This window comes from Hydra vulgaris, chromosome 07 (assembly GCF_038396675.1).
Source record: "Hydra vulgaris chromosome 07, alternate assembly HydraT2T_AEP".
NCBI lineage: Eukaryota > Metazoa > Cnidaria > Hydrozoa > Anthoathecata > Hydridae > Hydra > Hydra vulgaris.
The window spans coordinates 24,991,429-25,009,472 of NC_088926.1; the positions used below are offsets into that span (position 1 = coordinate 24,991,429).

An 18,044-nucleotide genomic window follows, 5' to 3' on the forward strand; every position below is an offset into this window, starting at 1 on the left:
TTTATTTTCATGTTATTTTTGCTTGCATATTATTTTCAAGGTGACAAACGTACAAATTTTTCATTTTTTATTAAAATATTTGTTTTTAAACTATTGTTTGCGGCGAATATTTTTTTGAGAGTATGACAGCACGTTGAAATGTTTAACAATCTGCTAAAAAATATTAGGGCTTTCCGTAAATTAAAAAAAAAAAAGAAAACTATATTAACTGTTCAAAAAAAATTTATTACCTTAATTAAAAAGATTTTCATTAAGTTTAGCTGCAATGAAGTTGGGAGTTAACAAAAAGCAAAGATAAAAAGTTCAATAATATTCTCAAAATATGTCTTATGAAAAAGTAATAATAATAAATAGTAATGACCAAATAAATAGATCAGTCTAAAGATAACAAATAAAATGATTTTAATAGGAATTTAGTTATTGATTTTTTTGAAATAGAAAACTTTTAACACTTATAAATTTAATTCTCCGTTACTATGGTAATTGTTGCATTTATCCATCCCGATCTTGGAATAGGTGGCGCAGAGCGATTAGTATGTGATGCAGCTTTGGCACTCAAAAAGCAAGGTCATATTGTACAAATATTTACTTCACATCATGATCCGAAGCATTGTTTTAATGAAACAATAGATGGAACACTTTCAGTTAAAGCTGTTGCAGATTGGTTACCAAGGCAAACCTTTGGAAGATTCTATGCCTTTTGGGCTTATGTTAGAATGATAACAGTTGCTTTGTATCTAATATTTCTTTCTGATTATAAACCTGACATATTTATTTGTGACCAAATATCAGCATGTATTCCGATATTGAAACTAAATCGACAAGCTCGTATAATTTTTTATTGCCATTATCCAGATATGTTGTTGACAAAACGAGAGACACTCATTAAAAAGTTATATAGATTTCCGATTGATTGGTTAGAGGAATTTACTACAGGTTAATTTATTTTGTTATTTTATAAAGTCAACTAAAATAATGGAATGCAAAATAATGCAAAAAATAATAATGGAGCTCACTTTTTCTTTTTTCTTTTTTTTTAATGTTTAAAAAATTCGTTTTGGTTTTTTTCACAAAAGGTTTTAAACTTTTTATTCTTTTTTAAATGATAATCATTTAGGTCTTGCTGATACAGTTTTGGTAAACAGTAACTTTACATCAGAAACATTTCATCGCTCTTTTACAACATTGTTTAGTATTCAACCTAAGGTGCTCTATCCAAGTTTAAATTTTGAATCCTTTAAACAAATGGACACTCAAAAACGAAAAGAACTCATTGAGGCCTATTTACCTCCAGGAAAAGAGTTTATTTTTCTCAGTATTAACCGATATGAACGCAAAAAAAACCTAGCACTTTGCATTAATGCCCTTAAAGAATTAAAAAAGTTGTGTCTGCTCAAAATTTGGAAAAAGGTGCATCTTATTATTGCTGGTAAAAAAAAGTTTATTTTTAATTTTTTTTTGACTTAAAAGTTGTTTAAATTAGTTTTTATGAATGAAATGCTCATTTAATAATGGGGTACAGGGGGTTACGATGAGCGAGTAACTGAGAACAAAGAACATTATTTGGAACTACGCGAGCTTGCAGTATCATCTGGGGTGAGCGAAAACATAACATTTGTGTGTTCTATAACTGATGAACAAAAGGTTGCTCTTTTACAGACTGCCACATGTCTTATTTATACTCCTAGTAATGAGCATTTTGGTATTGTACCTATTGAAGCCATGTACATGAAGTGTCCTGTAATTGCATGCAACAGTGGCGGCCCAAAAGAAACAGTACTACATAAGGTATTTAATCTTTGTTTAACTGGTTTTCAAATAAATGTAACTTCATAGTTTAATTTTAAAACATAAAGTACATAATAATTTGTGGATCTGCTAGATAAAAACCTATGCAGTAATTTTTTAACAATAGTGTTTTTTGCAAACATTATAGGTAAATAAAGACCTGTGCAGTATTTTTCTAAAGTATACATTATTGTGCGGACAAAACTTAAGTAATACTAAGGCTCCCTCTGGACAACAACTACTAATTATAATATCAATTATAATGACCAACCAACAACTAACAGACTTACATTTTTTTTTCAGTTTTAATAGCTGGGTGATTCGATATAAAAGAAAGACAGCTGACTTATTGACTCTCAATTTCTTTGCAATATTGCATTCTGTCAACTTTTGACTCCAAATGGTTCAAAAGTTAAGATATTTAGAAATTCAGCCTAAAATGCCAAATGAATTAAAACCCTAAAATATTATAAATAAATATTAAAATTGGTACCTGACCATTTTTGGGGATACAGAATTTAAAAAGGAGAGAAAATAATTTTTGATGATTGTTTTTTTAATTTTAAAACACTCAAGAACAAGTTATATATTATGTTCCCATGATTTGCTCTTTTACTAACTCACAGATTTAATTACTTTTTAACATGAAATTAATTTTCAATTTTTAGTATTTCAGAATTTTTAACATGAAATATGGTTCTATTTCAGACTTTTTAACATGAAACATGGTTCTACTTCAGACTTTTTAACATGAAACATGGTTCTATTTCAGACTTTTTAACATGAAACATGGTTCTATTTCAGACTTTTTAACATGAAAAATGGTTCTATTTCAGACTTTTTAACATGAAAAATGGTTCTATTTCAGACTTTTTAACATGAAACATGGTTCTATTTCAGACTTTTTAACATGAAGCATGGTTCTATTTCAGACTTTTTAACATGAAATATGGTTCTATTTCATATGGTTCATTTCATTTACTCTTGAAGCATAATAAAGATATACTATTTTGAAATTTATACTAAAAACTTTGGGCTCGTTTTCTCCATTATTGATATTACTTTTTCATGAATAATTAGTTCTAGTGGAAGAAAACATGAAAGTTGGTACCTTACTTTTTTTGAAGGTGCTTAATTCAAAGATAAAATATAGCTCCATTCAAAAATCTTAATTATTATTTTTTTGAGTTTAAAAATCAAATTTTTGTTTTGCTGCCATAAGTGACACTTGCATTCATTTCTGGAGTTCCCAACCCTAATTGTAAAATTTTGAAAAACCGTTCAAAATTTGAAATTTCAAATTCTTGAAATTCCATTTTTTTAAAAAGTGTTCAAATCTATTTAAAAAAGTAAAAGTGAAAAGTATTGAAATAAGCAAATGTTACACAATTATTGAGTTGATGTTTGATTTTTTTTGATTTTTAACTGTAATCATTTTAATAATAAAAAGAAATATTAAGGAATTATCTTCTTTTAAGATGTATTATAGTACTGAAATTGAGAAGATGTTGACAGTTTTAACAAGACATACAATATTTATTTTAGGCATCCAGCAATTATCATCCTGATTTGGATAATAGTTTGACTGACTTTGATAATGTGGGTGCATAAATTTTACTGTGAAATCATCATTTTCTTTATCAATTTAAGAAACTATTATGTTATTCAAGAAACTTTTTAGACAAGCAAGGATACATCATTTAAGCTAAAAACTGTAAAATTTGAAGAATCCTGTTTTATTTATTTTTTTCAGAAAATCTTTTTTTTTTGTTGTTGAAATGTTTTTATTTTATTCAAATACTTTATTTTATTCCAAAACACAGTTATTTTCTTTTCACCTTAAGATTTCACCTAAGGGATCATCCATAAATTATGCAACGCAAAACTTATTTAATAAATATAAGTAGAAGATTATTTTGCTCTTTTGGCGGCAGTTTTCGCTGAACTTGAAAGGTTGTTTATATGCTTGGTTTAATTAAAGATTCTGCAAGGGAAAACTTTTAGTCCTTTGTTTTTTGTCTATAATTTACGTCTCAAATATATTTTGTCTATATATTTGCGTTATGTAATTTATGGACAATCCCATAAGGGGTCATCCGTAAAGGACGTCATTCAGAATTTAAATACTAACCAGAAGTAGAATTTTATTGGTTCCCTTACACGGTGATTTTCATTGAACATAAGGCGCTATAATACACTAAAAATCAATACACTAAAAATGTAGTATGTGAATGATTTTGACCGGGGTTGGGTTTGTGACCAGGGCTGCATAAAACTTTATACATCCTAAAGCATATTATTTTTATTCAAAATTCAAGCTTTATTTTGTTTATATATATGCATATATAAACATTATGATCAACATGATCATTATAATCATTATTATTATCATGATGATGATAATGATGATGATGATGATGATGATGATGATGATGATGATGATGATGATGATGATGATGATGATGATGATGATGATGATGATGATGATGATGATGATGATGATGATGATGATGATGATGATGATGATGATGATGATGGTGATGATGATGATGATGATCATTATTATCATTGTCATTGTCATCATCACCATCAACAGCATAAAAGAGGAAGGCTAAAGCCTGGTGATGATGATAATGATGATGATCATCATTATCATCAGGTTTAGCCTTCCTCTTTTATGCTGTTTCTCTAATTTAAACAATCTAGAGCTTCTTTTTATTTTTAACTAACGCTCATTCATGCAATATGTATGCACTCTCTTAAAGTTTTCTTACTTCTACCACTACCATTTTCTACTAAAGCTTCTACCTCTCAACATGCTGATGCCTAAATTACTTTAATCTTTTCTAACAAATGTTGTAGAATATAAGTTTTTTTTTTAAATCTGTCTAAGATTATGCCTCCTTTTCTTGTCTTGCTAGAGTCACACCACGCATTCATCTTATCATCTTCTCTTTTGGTAAATATATTGTATGCCATCATCTAAATAAATAGCAAAAATACATGTTTATATCCATAATATGTATGCTTAAAGTGCATCTTGGAAGCTTTTATTCCTTCTGGATTAAAAGTTTGGAAGCTTTCATTACTTTTCTTCAATTTTAAGTCTTATTCTACTCCACATTTTTCACCATCTTGAGCAGTTGATTTATTTAACATTAATTATTTTTTTCATCTTTTTTACAAGAACATCTCTCTCAAGAACATATACCGTTTTAATATTGCAAGAAGCCAATGTAAAAAAGTCCTGTCTGATGTTAAGCTCTGTTATTCTCAGTTTACTAAATCTTGTATCTTATATCAGACGTTAGGTTCTAGAGACTTGGTTAGTCTTCAACAGTGTAATTAACTAAAGTAAATCTATCATTTAATCTCTAATTCATGGGTCTGATCTTTTTACTTCTACCCTGAATAAAGCAGAGTTATTTGCAAAGAAATCTTACTCTAATTTGACTCTTGAATATAAAGGTCACACTCTTCCTGACAGTTGAACAGATTAACCCATTGTCAGGCTTTGTCGGTAAGCAGGTGCGATCGCACTCTATATCTGACCTTGCATATAATATTTAGTTGCAACACCATGGCCATGGCTTTTTAAATGTTTTGAGAACTGTTAAACTTAATTATTTGGTAAAGTTACCAAGATAATGTTAAAACATATTTACAAAGAAGTTTATCTTGGAAACTCTTAAAAAAGCAACAAAGTGAATCAAAGTTTAATTAATGTAAAAACATCTAAGAAATGACTGTCATTGGCTGGTTCAATCCTGTGACAGGTAGAGCATGATGAAGTGCAGTGAAGTCCCATCTTTCTGCAGGAACATTGAATTGAGCACAAGTTTTTACACCCACATCGTACAACCTTAAGGATATCCTCTGGACCTGTGTTTTCGTCTGTTACTATTGGTGAGTACATAAAGCCATTTTATTTCCATCCCCAATCAAGTGAGTCAAGGTCACTGTCACTTAAACATTTCCAAATACGCACTTGATGGTATAATCTCAATCCATGGTAGTAATCAACTCTAGGAAAAGGTGGAAGTACAGAAGGGTTTATGTGAGTCCAATTAGAGTTTACCATTTCCTTGTACTTTTGCATTCATATTTGTTGTAGATTTGATATTGAGGAATGTAGCAGCTGAAAGAAACAAATTGATGCATTTCCAATCTCAATCAATAAATCAGGCAATTTATCATTGTGGTAAAAAATATTTGCTGCATTGCACAAATCTTTGGCTTCAAGCATTCTAAAAATTGAAGTCTTTCAAAAATTGTGAGTTGTTGATGTTGTATCACAACCTGTTAACGTGTGCGTGAAAAGAATATTGTTAATTGCATGTTTTGCTGTGCTGCCAATAATCTGATCAATGCCATAGCATTCACGCTGGCAATCATGTCACTTTGTAATACTTGTTAAATACATTTTATGTATAGATTCAACTAATTTACAGTGATGTAATAAGAGGAAAAGAATATCACTGTCATCTGCAATCATTGTGACAGGTTCTGTTTTAGAAAAGTTAAGTGCGATTTTAATGGTTGTAGCATCTGCGTCAGAATGACAAACATACACAGTTGAACCTCTTTCTCTCAGTTTAACTTCTAGAATTCAGGTAAATGATTTTTTGTTGGCGTAATTGGAAAAATATTTCCTTCTATCAGACGGACAAGGATTGCTTTTATGTACTTTAACTGCAAATTGTGTTAAAGACACACTTTATCCGCGTAGTGTCTTTCATAGAATTTTCATATCCATCGAATACTACTACATTAACATTAAGGTAATTTAGAAATTGATGTACTCTTCAAAAATGTTATCAAATATTTCATCCTTGTTCCAATCGCAGCAGTATAAAAGAGTGCCACCATCAGCAACTCTTAAAGAATTAGGAGCATAGGGCATAGATATAACTGGCTTTGTTTGGTAATTTTTCAGCTTGTATTTTGAGCACAATGCATAAGACCATCTTTAAAAAGGGGCATAGGGAATGAAGTCATTTCATAGTAAAGTATTTTCTTTTCTCGTTTTTTCTCAATGATAGCTGACAAACGCAAAAATAATGTCAAGGGATCAACTGATATATTTTCATTGTTGACTTGAATATTTGAGTAGAGTCCTTGAAGATTTTTGAGTTGATTACTTCTCTTAAAGGATACTTCTGTGTACGCCATATCATTCATTTGTGCCTGTATTAATGCACCGATGCTTTCCGAACAATCACAAGTCGCCTGATTAAACTCATCTACAAGCCCTGAGTCCAAAGCCTCATGTTCTCTTACCTCAAATGAGCTATGCTTTCCGAACTTTTCTGATAATAATGAAAATGATTATTATTCAAATGAACTATGAGAATCAAACCATGATTTGATTTTCTGAAAATGTTCTTTTAACTTTTCTTTAAATTTATTTTGAGTCATTTTAAGGGAATATATTTCCTAATGTTTGCATCATTTCGTAAAACTCAGACACTGCGTAATGATCAATATCTTCCTTGAGCTTTATGCATGCTGCATTAAAGACAGTAAGCTTTTTTGTTGAAGTAGGTTTTCTAAAGCCTGATGTAGTAATATAAAATTAAAAAAAACTTGTTCTGATCGAGTTGAACGTTTTGTTTCTATAGAAGTTTCCATTGATGCTTGTGATCTTTTAATTGATTTTGATTGGTTTCTTAACTTAGTTTGATACGATGAGTAAATATAAACCTTTTCTCCTGCCTCTTGTTTTTTATACAATCCATAAACCAATACATTCAAATTCGTTTTTGAAGCATATTCAAATCATTTTTCAAGAGCTTCTTGGTTAACATCTCTTCCAAATCTTGCCCCCACTTGGCTCAGCGAATCTCCTTCTAATTTCATTTTACCACACAATACATATACAGAGGATTCATTTTTCCATAATTTTTGAGTTATGGTAAAAATTAATTTTGAAAGCGTTCAAAATTAATTTCTAGCAAAATCATTAATTTCAAATCAAACTTTTTGCAATTAAAACATATTTTGAATTATTTGTATTATCATTTGCAAGATTAGATAATTTGTATTAATATCTAAAAATAGCAAATCATTTTACATAAATTACATAATTACATAAACACCAAGATTAGTAGTTTACTAAAAGGTTTTTGATTAAAATTGCCAAAACAAACAAATATATTTGGAATACATAAAGAATACTATATTCTAATAACTTTAGAATTCAAGATGTAGAACTGCAACTTTTTAATACATCTGCCCATTTTTGCTTACAAAAACACTGTTTAACAAAATTATTTGACCAAAACAAACAAAAAAATAAAAAAAAGTCCTCTTGCAATAATAAAAAAAGGTCCTCTGGTGGGCAGTAACCTCTGTGTCTCCAGGAGCCATGATTCTAGTAATAAAAAAGATTTTATACTCAACACTTTTATATCATTTAATTATAAGTATTGTTATAGTTACAGTGCAACTTATTGTATAGCATGTTTCAAATTCATTAGCAAAATTTAAAATTTCGTGTTTTACCCCCTTAATATTTGTGACATCATAACTTTTTCCCAAAAATAAAAAAAATTACCAATCACTTATTTTAAAGAGGAAAGAATAAGCTTTCCAGCAATATATAACATGTTTTTATAATAATTAATATTATTGCAGTAATTTAAAAAAGTTAATGTCTTTAAAAAATAAAAAAATAAAGAGAATTTTATGACATCAAATATCGCGTTAAGCATTTTTATTTAGAACAAGGCCTGTTATTATTTATATAATTATTTATTATAAATTTTTATAAAACTTATTTACTTAACTTTACATAGCTTAAAAAATAAAATGAAAAGTTTTCTTTTTATAAATGATCATTAAAAATAAACCATCTTTTGATTCAAAAGCGCTTTGCTAATATTAAATCATTTGATTACAAAAGATTATCTTAGAATTTAATTGTTTTAGCATGTAAAAAAGTTTTGGACATACATGGAAACATACATAAATTTATATGTTCTCAAAACATCTAAAAAGCAGTGACCAAGTTGTCGCAACTAAATATAATCTGTGTGGTCAGCAATGAAATGCAATAGCACCTGCTTCCCGACCAAGCCTGCATTTTAAACATTCGTATCCTTCTGGCTTCCAATGCTAAAGTTAATTCTCAACTAAACACATCTACAGTTTGTGCTCGAGACAAGATTTCCATCAGTCTTAAAAAAGTGTTTTCTAGAACTCTCTTCAATTTTTGCTAAACTTTTAAAAAGTCCTAAATAATTGGTTCCAATTTTTCAAAACTCTAGAAAACACTTTGATCTCTCCACCTTTCCTGCGATTAGTCTTCACTCTGTTATTAGTTTCTTTATATAAAAGTTTTGAGGTTATGAAACTATTTCTTTCTAACTGCAGTAGTAGAGTTATTCTTGAAGGCCTACACTCTTCTTTATTTCAAGTAACATTAAGTTTACCACAATGTTTTATCTTTGCTCCTGTATTGTTTTTTTATCTCGATAACGATCTTCATGAAATCTAAAGTGGCTCTATTTGCTGATGACTTTCATGCTATAAAAGCTTTTATTGATCCAGTTTTTTTTCTTGAACATCAAAAAAACCTTATAACTCTTACCCATCTTCATGTTTTCCTTTTATATACAACTTACAACTTTTCAAGTCTTTAGTTATACGTTTCCTAGTATTTTAACTTATTCTCTGTTTTAAAGTAACTCATAACTTAAAAATGGTTGCTTGCAATCCTGTTGGAAGTAAATTAGAGTTTAAAAATATATAAATGTATGCAAGTATTTAATAAATAGTAAATGTAAGCATAAAATTATAATATATAAAGTATTATAAATTTTTTTCTAGTCCTGGCTATCAACCCCTACTAAATCTTATAATTTTGCCAGGGTCGGGTTTACAAAAAGTCTCATTTTTAGCTGGGGCTGAGGCCCCGTTCACTTACTACACAAGAACCAACATTCTCCTCCTTCTTGCCATTAGTTAAACTTAGTGTGATGTCCTTTATGGATAACCCCTAGGATAAATTAACATAAAGAGTACCCTCAAATGTGGTCAGTTATCAATTTTAAACTAGTTCGCTCCACTAGAACTTAAACTATGCATTAAAAAAATCCATAATGGCTGATGTGGTTATAAAAAAACATTTTAGCTAGGTCAACTTGACTACTGGGGTGGGTTAGGGCTTACTACTTATGTCTTCTTGAAAATTACAGAATCTAACAGGCGGTTAACTGAATATTGATTTCTTGCCTGCTGAAAAGCAGCATTTTAAAAACCATTTATAATATATATAACACAAGGCCTGTTTAAAATATATATTATTACTTTTAATATAATATAGTTGTCTTAAACATGTCTTAGGCCCACACTTGGTTTTTTTTAATTAGTTTAGGGAATTTATTTTTTCAATTAGGTCACTGGCTATTTGTGTGAGCCGAAACCTGAACACTTTGCTAACTCACTCATGACATTTATTAATGGTGATAAAATAACTACTACCATGGGTGAAAATGGCTATGATAGAGTAATTAAAAATTTTTCATTTGATGCCTTTACATCGAAGCTTGATTCTTTGGTATGTTTTGGTTATTTTTTATTATTTTCTATTTATTTCCTATTAAATTATGTCTATCTATTTATACTTTGAGTTTTATTTGATTAATTTAATCATAGTTACTTGCGTAAGAATTTTAAATGTGAATTAGGTTCTAATTGGGTTCTTTAGACACATTTTCAGTGTATGTTTTGAAGATAATGACTTAATAAGAACTTTAATTCAAAACACCGTGACATAAAAATAAGTTTATATTACTCCATTGAGAGTTGTCTTGATTTTTCTTAATCACCAATTGACAAAGAAAAAATTGTCTCTTTCAGTTTGATCTGTAACTGTGAGTAAACATGGTTGCTAATTAACTAATTTAGCAGCAATTTATTATATGTAAACACATTTTGATTTAAAAAATTTAAGAATTTTCAAAATGGGTAGAATTCACAAAAAGTGATATCTAACTTTCCTATTTTATTATTGTTAATTATTCCCTAACTTGAAATTATTATATAGTGACTTGATTGCAAAGCTTTATTTTTCAGATTATAGAAATTACATCATAATATAACAGTATAAAAAAATATTTTTACAAAGAGATACTTAGATGTTTACAAACTTTTATGTGTGTGTATGTTGCAAACACATAGCACAATTAAACATGTTCTATTAAAATACCATAATTGGTGTTTAAGTTTAACGAGTTTAAAATAATACCAAGTTTAGTTAGAATAGTATGGTAATAAATTAGATATCTATATTATATCTATATTGATAATAAATTAGATATATTTTTATTAAAGCTTCACAGAATTTATAAAAACTTTTCCTTCTCAAAGAAAACTATGACTGCTCAACTTGTCAACAGATTAAAAATTTGTCAACAGATTAAAAAAATTCTAATACTGATAAAATATAAGGAGTTTGGTGTGGAATTTTGTAGGAACATTAGTTTGAAAAATATCTTAGCAAGAAATTCAGCTTAGCAAATTGAGTATTGATTGTATTGATCTTGAATATTTTTATTTAAAAATGTCTTTTCAAAAACTCTGATATTTTTTAACTGTGCCATTTATTTAAATATATGTTTTAGATTGATATTTATTACCATCACATTTTTTGCTGGTTAAAGGTGGTTCAATAACATAGAATGTTGCTTATCTGTGTTAATGCTTTTGAAGCTTTTTAAATTTTTTATTATCTGCATAAAGTTTAAATGTATTTATTTCATATGCCTTTTTAAATTAAGTGTTGGATCCATAAAAGCATAAATTAAAATATTGAAGGCAACCAAAAGACTTTTATTTTTTTCTTCTATTTAATAGAAAGGACATTTTTGTTTAAAAAAATTCTTTCTATAAATGGAATTAAAATTTTTTCTTTCTCATTAATTGAATTTAGATTATTCAATATTACGAAAAGTTCTTTTGACATTTATTTAAGTTTTATATAAGTTTTATTTAAGAACATGAATTATATTTACAAGTATCTGCTTGGTAACTGAGAAAATTGATCTATAAATTGTTCATAATCTTTGTTAAAAGTAGTTTATTAAATACTTAAAAATAAAAATAAAAACTAAATTGTAAAACAAACAAAAGGAAACAAAAGATTATTATTAGAAGACTTCATTCTGAGTTGAGTTTAATTTTGTTTCTATCATGCAACTAATGTAAACGTACTTTTTAAATTCTACACATTGCTTTCATTTTCTATGTCTTAAAAAAACACTTAGGAAACAAAACGGTATTCAAATTATTGGTAAAAGATTACCACATCTGTCCAACAACATGTGTAGAGTAGTCCAAGATAATCTGTATTTTATTTTTACTCTAACACCATCTGTCCAATATCATCTGAAAATTCATTGACCCCTAACAAGATCTGTAGGAAGATGTAACTACATCTGGTAATCTAATAAATTTTCTTCAAGTCCAATAACATCTGGAAGAATTTCCTCCAGATGTAACAACATCTGAAAAAAAACATATATGAAACTACATCTGGTAAAAATAATGCATTATAATTTAATAATTTCATAAAATCCTGAAGTTATATTTAATATAATTGAAAAGATGTAACTATATCTGAATTCACAAATGTAGTTGTGCAGATGTAGTTATTCCATGGCCTACTATATTCACAGCCATATATCTTACATTTTTGAGGGGGGAATTAAGAGCTCGGCTTTGAAAGTTTAAGAAATAAAATACGCTAAAATATTATTTTTTTTAAACATTTTTCTTTCTGAATTTACTAACTTTTAAAAAATTTATAAATTAAAAAATGGTCAACACTATGTGCTTGACCATTTTTTAATGTGCTGCACCAGGACATAAGGATACTTAAGCAATAAACACAAACAAATTGCATCTTTTCCAACAGACCAAACTTAAATCAACTTTGGATATGATTTGTTAATCATTCAGATTGTACTCCAACAAAACATTCTGTTTTATGTGAACTTCATTTTAAAGATAAATATTTAATTAGAGGTGATAAATGCACCCTGAATTGGCTTTTAAAACCTGTTCCTTCTAAGTATTCTTGTGAACTTTTACCAAAAAAATCATCTTTACCAGTTTTAAAAACTTCTCAAAGTCCTCCTAAAATGAGAATATTTCAAAAAGATCAGTTAAAAATATTTAAGGAAAATGAAACAATTTCAAATGTACATAATTTAAATGAAGCAGTAGCACCACCAGGATTTCAATTTCAACAATTTGAAAAAGGTGTTGTATTTTATAATATAGTATTTAATGAACAGACATTTTTTCCAATTATATTAGAATCAACAACAGTTTATGTAAACCTAAATGTACATTTGCAATGCAAAGGAAGACCCATTTCATTACCAAGTTGGTTTGTTAAAGGACATATTAAATAAAGTTCAACAAGGAGGTATCAATTCTATGGTAGGTAGATGAAAACGTATTTACAAAAAGCAGCACAATTTCAAGGAGGAGAGTATGTTGGTGCTAATAAAGAAGGTAACTTGTACAAAGGAATTGTCGCATTCATGATAATAGGACTAAAATAATCTATTCCTTTTATTGTTCAAGCAATTCCAGAAATCACATTCTCTAGAAATTGGCACAAAATCACAAAAAATAGCTGACAGCCTTAAAATCTAATAGGTGCTAGGTTCACTGCGTGGTATAGTGACAAACAATCATTCAACTAATGTTAATGCATTCTCATCATTAGTTACAATGTTAAAGTCTGAATCAAAAAAATTTATTATTTACCCACAGAATCATGGAAAGAAGACATATTTGTTTTATGATCGTGTGCATTAAGTCAAAAACCTGAGAAATAATTTATTAAATGGTAAAAAAATTGTTTTTCCAGACTTTGAATACCATAATGCAAATATCAATATTCATTGCCCATCAGGATATATTAGTTGGGATGATTTATTCAAGATTTACCATAATGATAATGATCTGAAAGGTAAACTTAGAAAAGCCCCAAAGCTTACATATGAGGTATTACATCCTGGAAACAATAAACAAAGTGTACCACTTGCATTAGCTATTACACAAGAAACTACAATTGCAGCTTTAAAAAGCTATTATCCAAATTGAAAAAATGTTTCAAATTTTTTAACTATTTTTAACACTTGGTGGGCAATTGCTAATTCTAAACAAAGTTTTTCACCAAATATTATTGGCAATGCTATTGTATTAGGAGACAAGAAAATGATATTTTGCCAAGCTCTGGCTAATTGGATCAATCAGTGGTCTCTTTCACCTGCATTCACCCTCACAACTCAAACTGCATCAGAATATGTAAATACTTTACATGCTCAAGCACTACTTGTTGAGGAGCTCCTTAATGATGGATATGATTACGTGATGACAGCTCATTTACAAAGTGATCTAATTGAGAGATGTTTCTCACAATACAAATGAGTGGGGGAAGATTTCTTGTAAGTTTAAGAGAAGTTTTAAATTCAGAAAGAATTTTGTCATGTTGCTCATTAATTAAGGAGCATTTAAACTTCTGGGAAGAAAATCTATTACCAGATATTCATCCTTCCTTGACAATACTTGATGAACTGTTTGAAAATCGAAGTGAAGAAGTTATGGAAAGTTTCCTTGATTATAATAGTCAAGAAGTGGCAATAACTGTAGCAGGCTATGTTGCAAAAAAGTTGTCAAAAAGGTCTAAATGCGAAAGCTGCAAAGCATTTTGGAAAGCTGCAGACATTGATCTTGAAAATAAAAATTATTTATCTCTCTTATCATGTGGTGGACTATTTGTTCCATCCAAACAGCCTGCTGATTTGTTTGTATTTGCTATTTTGAATTTAATTGAGAATGAAATTTTATCTCTATCAATTCCAGTCATTAAATCATCAACGTATCTGTTACATAAATATGCACCAAAAAGCAAATTTGTTTGTGAAAATCATAAAAGTTGGGGAATTGCGTTTTCAACAAAAATTCTTGTTAATGTTTTTTTAATAACAAACAAAAACTATCGAAGGATTTGGTTTCCAATAACTTAAAAACATTTAAAAAGAGGCATAGAAAAAAGTGAAATCAAAATTGATAATTTGTTAGTTGCATAGCATTTGTTTATATACTTTAATAAAATTTACCTATTAATTAATTTCTTTGAACTACTTCTTGGCATTTTTTTCATAGCGTTAAAATATACATGATATATAGATATATATTATAGATAAATATGATATACATAGATGTAAATGTATATTGATTTGAATAATTTCTGTGGCAATTCTCCAACAAATATTAAACAAATGTCTTTGAATCTTTGATACCTATTTTATCTTAAAAAATATATATAATGAAAACCAACTGCCACTTTTACTTTGAAGAACTTAAAGTTAAAAAAGAAGATTTGAGTTGCTTTTTAAAAATATATTATTCTGCGCAGCCATTTTTTCAGTAATAATCGGCCTCTGAATTTTCCCCTTAAAAATGTAAGATATGCGGCTGTGAATATAGTAGGCCATGGTTATTCTTAATATAATTGAAAAGATGTAACTACATCTGTATGTCCAGATCTGTATCTCCTTTTAACTTCATCTTTATGTTGTTATGCTTAGATAATTAAAAAAATGTAACTACATCTGTACTAACTATATACTTAGTGCACAAATGTTATTAGACATCAATGAAATTTCAGATGTTGTTGGATATTATTATACCTCAGTGTATTTGTTGTAACAGGTGTTGTTGGACAGATGTAGTTATCCATTATTATATTTACAGATGTTGTTGGACAGATGCTATTAGACATAGCAAAAACTGATGTTGTTTTCCTGACCCATATTATTATCACATACTCGTTAGAATGCGAAAAACACTGAAGCAGTTTTTCATATACAATTTTGACAGCATTAAATGAGTTTGCTAATTATACCTTTCCAAAAAAAATTGAAACCAGGCACGTATTAGTGCAATGCATTCAGCTACGTACGTAGCTGAATGTATTGCAAATAAGGTGGGAGCTTTTGAATTTATCTTCATAGTCGTATTGTATCATTATTTTAAATGATTTTGATCAACAAGCAAAGATCTTCAGTCTGAACAAATTGATGTCAAAACTTGCGCTTTGATGCATTGTCAGAATGTATGTAAGGCAAAATGAGAGACAATTTTAATGAATTTGAAAACAAAGTAAAATCAATCTTGCCAGGTATTGATTATATGAATATTACAACGTGAATTCATCTAGAAAGGAGAACTCCTGACAATGGAGCCACGCAAGTAATATTTCCTGGTCAGGATTTCCAACAAAACTGCAAGGAACCACTATTAGGTTGTGAGTTATGAAAAAAAAAAGTTTCGTGTTTGACATAAAAAGGAAATAATTATTTCCTTTTTATTTGGCAACTAATTTTTAATAACTCTTTTTTATTTGCCAATTAAAACGTTAAGATTTTACAAAAACCCTCTCTACGCTCTCTTTTTTCTTTTTCCTTTTTTTAAATTTTTTTTTATTTGTCATTTGTGATCGATTTATGTTTTAAAAGGGTATCTCATCGGGTTTTTTTTTTTAATTTTTGGATAAAACGATATTTTGAAAAGGAAAAAACGAAGAAATTTTGGTTACGCAAGAAATAAAGAAAAATGGTTAATTACGTATTTGTATGTTTAAATTTTATTTAAATGGACAATGTGCATGTTTTAATTTTTAATTGAATAAAGAAGTAATAAACCTGTAAATGTTTTTCAGTTATGCCAAAGAAAATTATTTTCAGTTCATTCTTTGACATGACTGATGTGGTATGCCATGCATTTATATGATTTATTTAAAACTGCGTCACTATGATGATAATATTTTCAATAAAGCGACATGACTATCATGAGGGTTTTGACTCGAATTAAGTTGAATGTTTGTTGATTTAGATTTAAAAAAGTACAATAATTAATACAAAGATGGATGTCCGAATGTACGAATGGAATTAGCGTTTACAACTTTAGTGTAATTTTTATTGATTATAGTAATATATTTTGATATATATTTTAGATAAAAGAATTAAGCGATAAAAAGTTAGATCGAAACGAATCCTGGAGTGTTACTTTGTTTGTATTTTTTTTGGTTTTACTGTGTATCATCCGTTGGTTATTTTTGTAGTTAGGTTATTTTTCTCAACAGCTATAGTAAAGTTGTTTTTAAATATTTTTTAAATATAACTATAATTGAAGCTTAATTAATTAGGTTATTGTATACTTATTTATTTGAGTTATTATTTTATTATTCAAAATTTTCTTTATGACGTTTATGGTAATTTATTTTTGTAATCAACTTGAGGAGTTCTTTTTTAACAAAACAAGGCGTAAGGCGTCATTGCACAAGGCGTTTACTAAATTGAAAATTTATTTTTTATAAAGAGTTTTTCGTTATTTTTACTTGGGACAAAGGTAAACACCTATACTAAAAACGTACGCAGTAAAACCACTGTTTTAGGACATCTCTTTTGCCCTTTCAACGACCCCCTCATTCCCTCTACGTACTTACACTTTTTTTTTAGAAAACTAACCTCGTCTTTCTTCCCCAACTCATAATTTTTCAAAACATAAAAAACAAAACTTTTAGCTAGTTCGACATTTCTCTGTTACATAACATAATATTAAATTTTAAACTCGTGAAATTCAATGCTTTTTAAAAAAAATGAAATCCATTTTTAAGAGAGAAAGAGGACAAGAGGTATTTAAACCGCATACGTACTCGTTGTCTTAAACACCCCCTCCCTTATACGCATTTGTACGTTTTTATGTAATCCCTTTCACCTGCGTACATACTTTATGGAAAATCCCTTAGATGCGCACGTCACCCCCGCTCCCTTGTTAATGATATATATTTTTTAATTTTAAGTCTGCAAAAAAAAAGAAATAAGCTTTTTCCTTTTTTTTGTTTTGTTCTGTTCATTTTAAAAGTTCAACTTCAAAATGAAGTTCGCATAAAACAGGATGTTTTGTTCTGTTCATTTTAAAAGTTCAACTTCAAAATGAAGTTTACATAAAACAGGATGTTTTGTTGTCCAATCTGAACGATTAACAAATCGTATTCAAAGTTAATTTAAGTTTTGGTTGAAAAATAAAAACATGCAACTTGTTTGTTTGCTGCTCAAGTATCCCAATGTACATTTCGGTGCGGTTCATTTGTTTTTCTCTGTTACATTTTAAAAACCATTTCGTCATAAGATATATAATGAACTCGATCAAATATAAAATTATCATAAAAA

At 28.5% G+C, this 18,044-nt stretch overlaps 1 protein-coding gene across 1 annotated transcript; it reads left to right on the forward strand.

Annotated features, from left to right (window-relative positions):
• The first annotated feature begins 165 nt into the window (after positions 1 to 165).
• On the forward strand, positions 166 to 17,075 carry LOC101238397 (alpha-1,3/1,6-mannosyltransferase ALG2). Its single transcript, XM_065801453.1, has 5 exons — positions 166 to 936; positions 1,118 to 1,429; positions 1,523 to 1,788; positions 10,187 to 10,348; positions 16,826 to 17,075. The coding sequence occupies exons 1-5, from the start codon at positions 477 to 479 to the stop codon at positions 16,931 to 16,933; spliced, it is 1,308 nt and encodes a 435-aa protein (XP_065657525.1). The 5' UTR covers positions 166 to 476; the 3' UTR covers positions 16,934 to 17,075.
• Positions 17,076 to 18,044: the final 969 nt, after the last annotated feature.